The 3,100-nt window shown below is 41.3% G+C and overlaps 1 protein-coding gene across 11 annotated transcripts in view; it reads left to right on the forward strand.

Annotated features, from left to right (window-relative positions):
• Window positions 1-1,372, forward strand: part of LOC101845712 (neuropeptide FF receptor 2) — a 232,806-nt gene extending 231,434 nt beyond the window's left edge. For all 11 annotated transcript variants that reach the window (XM_035971654.1, XM_035971655.1, XM_035971657.1 and 8 more), the window contains one exon: window positions 1,303-1,372. In XM_035971654.1, the coding sequence (XP_035827547.1) occupies window positions 1,303-1,322 (20 nt within the window). In that variant the 3' untranslated portion in view covers window positions 1,323-1,372. The remainder of the gene's footprint in view (window positions 1-1,302) is intronic.
• The last annotated feature ends 1,728 nt before the right edge of the window (window positions 1,373-3,100 follow it).

The raw sequence follows: 3,100 nt of genomic DNA on the forward strand, positions 1-3,100 counted from the left end.
CTCTCTCTCTCTCTCTCCCTCTCTCTTTCTCTGTCTCTCTCTCTCCTGCTCTCTCTGCCTGATCGATAACGGATTGAATAAGAAGTGTCATTGTCAAGTCTGCGGTTTCCTTGAAGAGTGATTTATGAACACTAAATGTGATAACATCAATGTTGTCTTTCTTATCTATCTACAAGTCTAAGTCCATCATAGAATAGACAGAGCATTTGCTTTCTATCATTATGGTCATTGTAACTGAAAACGGTCAAAAATGTCAGATAATTCTGAGGTAGATAGATAGATAGATAGGAAAAAGAGAAAATGAAAAATAAAAAGCAAGAAATACAGACAGATAGATAAGGGACCGAGATGAAGGGAGGGGAAAGGGGGAAGGGAGAGATTGTGTGTCTGTGTGTGTGTTTGCGCAGGTGTGCTTGTGTGTGTGTGTGTGTGTGTGTGTGTGTGTGTGTGTGTGTGTTTGTATGTTTATGGGGAGGGGGGAGACGGGTTAATACCAAAAGTAAAACTTTCCGATCAAGACGTCATCACGCCGTTTTGAGGTGCACTCAGAAACATCTTCGATGACGAAATCGGAACTAAAAAAGTATTTATTAATAGTAAGAAATCACCGTATTTTCCACATCATTTAATGTTCAGGGTAGGGGGGGGGGGGCTCGGGAGGGGCTTGGTCATGAAAACGTAACTTGAAAAACGGTGTTGCAATCTTTATTGTCGGTCATGACGTCTCAGCCCTCATCTGCCCCCCCCCCCTCATCTGCACATCCCATATTGTGGCCTCGTACCAGGTGTGTGCCTGGGACCATCCTGGTCGATAATAATTAATGCTACTTTAGACTGGTCACGCCCCCATCCAACCTGTTACGTGCTTCCTTTAGCCCTCTTCGTATAGATGAACAGACGATAGTATTCCATTCTCATCTAGATCTAGGCTTCCAAACACGTTAGAGAGTCTTTACCGTGAGGATATTTAACAAAAGTAGTCCTCTCTTGTCGCGGGTGATATCTGACATAAAAGTTTACCTTATTCGGAAACGGGATGGTCAATAACATATAATAATAGAATTTGACGCAGGTCGTGTGATCTATGAGAAATTTAAGAGGGAAATTGTATCACAACTCTTTACGTGTATTACTGTTATATTCTCGGATTTCATAACTGTAGCTTCATATCCCCGTTGAATTATTAAAAGTTCTTTGACGTTATCCGACAAGTGATGAGTCATTCTTTAATAACAGTACGTTATAATATATAGTATGTACTTTATTTTTAGTGTATCCTTCAACCCCCCGTGTGTTCTGAAGTATCTTTCAGTAAACTATAACATTATAAGAACTGAGACCACAGTTTGAGGAAGACATTACCATGTGTGGAAGGCTTGATGAAGTCCAGTGCAATGTGTTGAGCAGAATGAGACTGAACGTCTTAGTAGAAAGAGGCGAGAGTCCGTGTGCCTTTTATGATTCCACCCAGGCTGCGATGCCACTCTGAAAGACAAATTGAATATTCGGACGATCTGTTTAGTAAGTAAAGAGAGACTATGTTGCCAATTTGTTCGGAGATTCTTTGAGCTTCAACAATCCTCAAGATGTCTTGGAGTGCTAATAACTTCAACCTGACCAAAGACTCGAACAATCTTAGTGGTGAGACAGTTTCTGGCACCGCCCACAGTTCCACCGTTGGTGGAGACAGCATTATCAGCTACAACATCATCACTTCTGGAAGCAGCTATAACGACAACTATAACAACAACAATAACACGTTCTTCAACACTTCTGCCAGCCTTAACAACGCAAGCGTCAATGTGACTCCTGTGTTCTACCCTCTCCTGAAACAACCTTTGTCCATGACCATATTCCTCTCCACGATATACGGTTTGGTGTTCCTCTGCGCCGTGATGGGAAACTTGTGTGTGCTGTGCGTTGTCATAAAGGACAGGAATTTCCATTCCCCTGTCTACTTCCTTATCGGGAATCTGGCTGTAGCTGATCTCATTGTGGCTGTTCTCTGCCACCCGTTAACGTTGCTGACCAATCTGTACAACGGTAAGGTTAATGTAGTTAATGTCAATATTTAATTTTTTTTTAAATTGTGAGTATGTTTGATTTAAATGGAAAAGGACCCATTGCTATGCAACTGGGAGAGTGATACACTTGTATAGTGGTTGTCTTTTGCCATCCCTTAACGATGCTGACTAACCTTTACAACGTTGAGGTCAATGCAGTTAATGCCAAGATTGTTTCTGGTGTGTGTATACTTGATTTAATTTTTAAAGGACCCATTCCTATGCAACAGGGGGACTGATACAGTAAGTTGCAGAGCAGCTGCTGTCTTTTGCCATTCTTTAACGTTGCTGACTAACCTTTACATCGGTAAGATCAATGCAGATGCCAATATTCTTTTGTACGTGCGTGCTTTGATTAATTAGAAGAGGAGACATTGCTATGCAACTGGAAAAACTGATCCATTTGTGTAGTGGATGGAGTGCCATTCATTAACCTTGCTGACCAGAGTATACAACGGTAAGATGAATATCAATGGCAGGGTATTGCCACCTCCTGCAGGGAGGTGAGAAACTGTTCTGTGTCGGTCGGATGCGACACAGATTTCACCATTAGACACATAATTAACAGAATGCCCGGACTTTGGAGAGACCCGAAGGAAGTAGTTTAGAACATGCAAGATAAAAAGATCTTTTCTCTGTCTTTGATCCCAACATAGTTCTATAGTTTATGAAGGCCATCGGCTTTTCCACTTATTTGTATATGCCGTTAGTTTGATATTTATATAAATTGTCATTTTTAGATCGAGATTATAATCCTGAATGTTTAACAGTTTGATCTGATCCTTGACCAAAAATAAAGCCGTGCAAATAACTGTCGTGAATACAACAAATATGCGTTTCGTGAGCTATGACCATATGCAGCTGCGAGCGTGGTAAAACTCGTATTAAAGTAACTGAAAGATTGTTTGTTTTGTGCATATGCCTGACGCTTCCACCCTGTCGTAAATCTGTATCATGCATACTGCTTCAAAATCGGGGATGTTTGTGTCTGCATGTGTATGCGTGTGTTCGTGTGTGTGTGTGTGTGTGTGTGTGTG

Source organism: Aplysia californica, unplaced genomic scaffold, assembly GCF_000002075.1.
Source record: "Aplysia californica isolate F4 #8 unplaced genomic scaffold, AplCal3.0 scaffold00478, whole genome shotgun sequence".
NCBI classification, from domain to species: Eukaryota; Metazoa; Mollusca; class Gastropoda; order Aplysiida; family Aplysiidae; genus Aplysia; species Aplysia californica.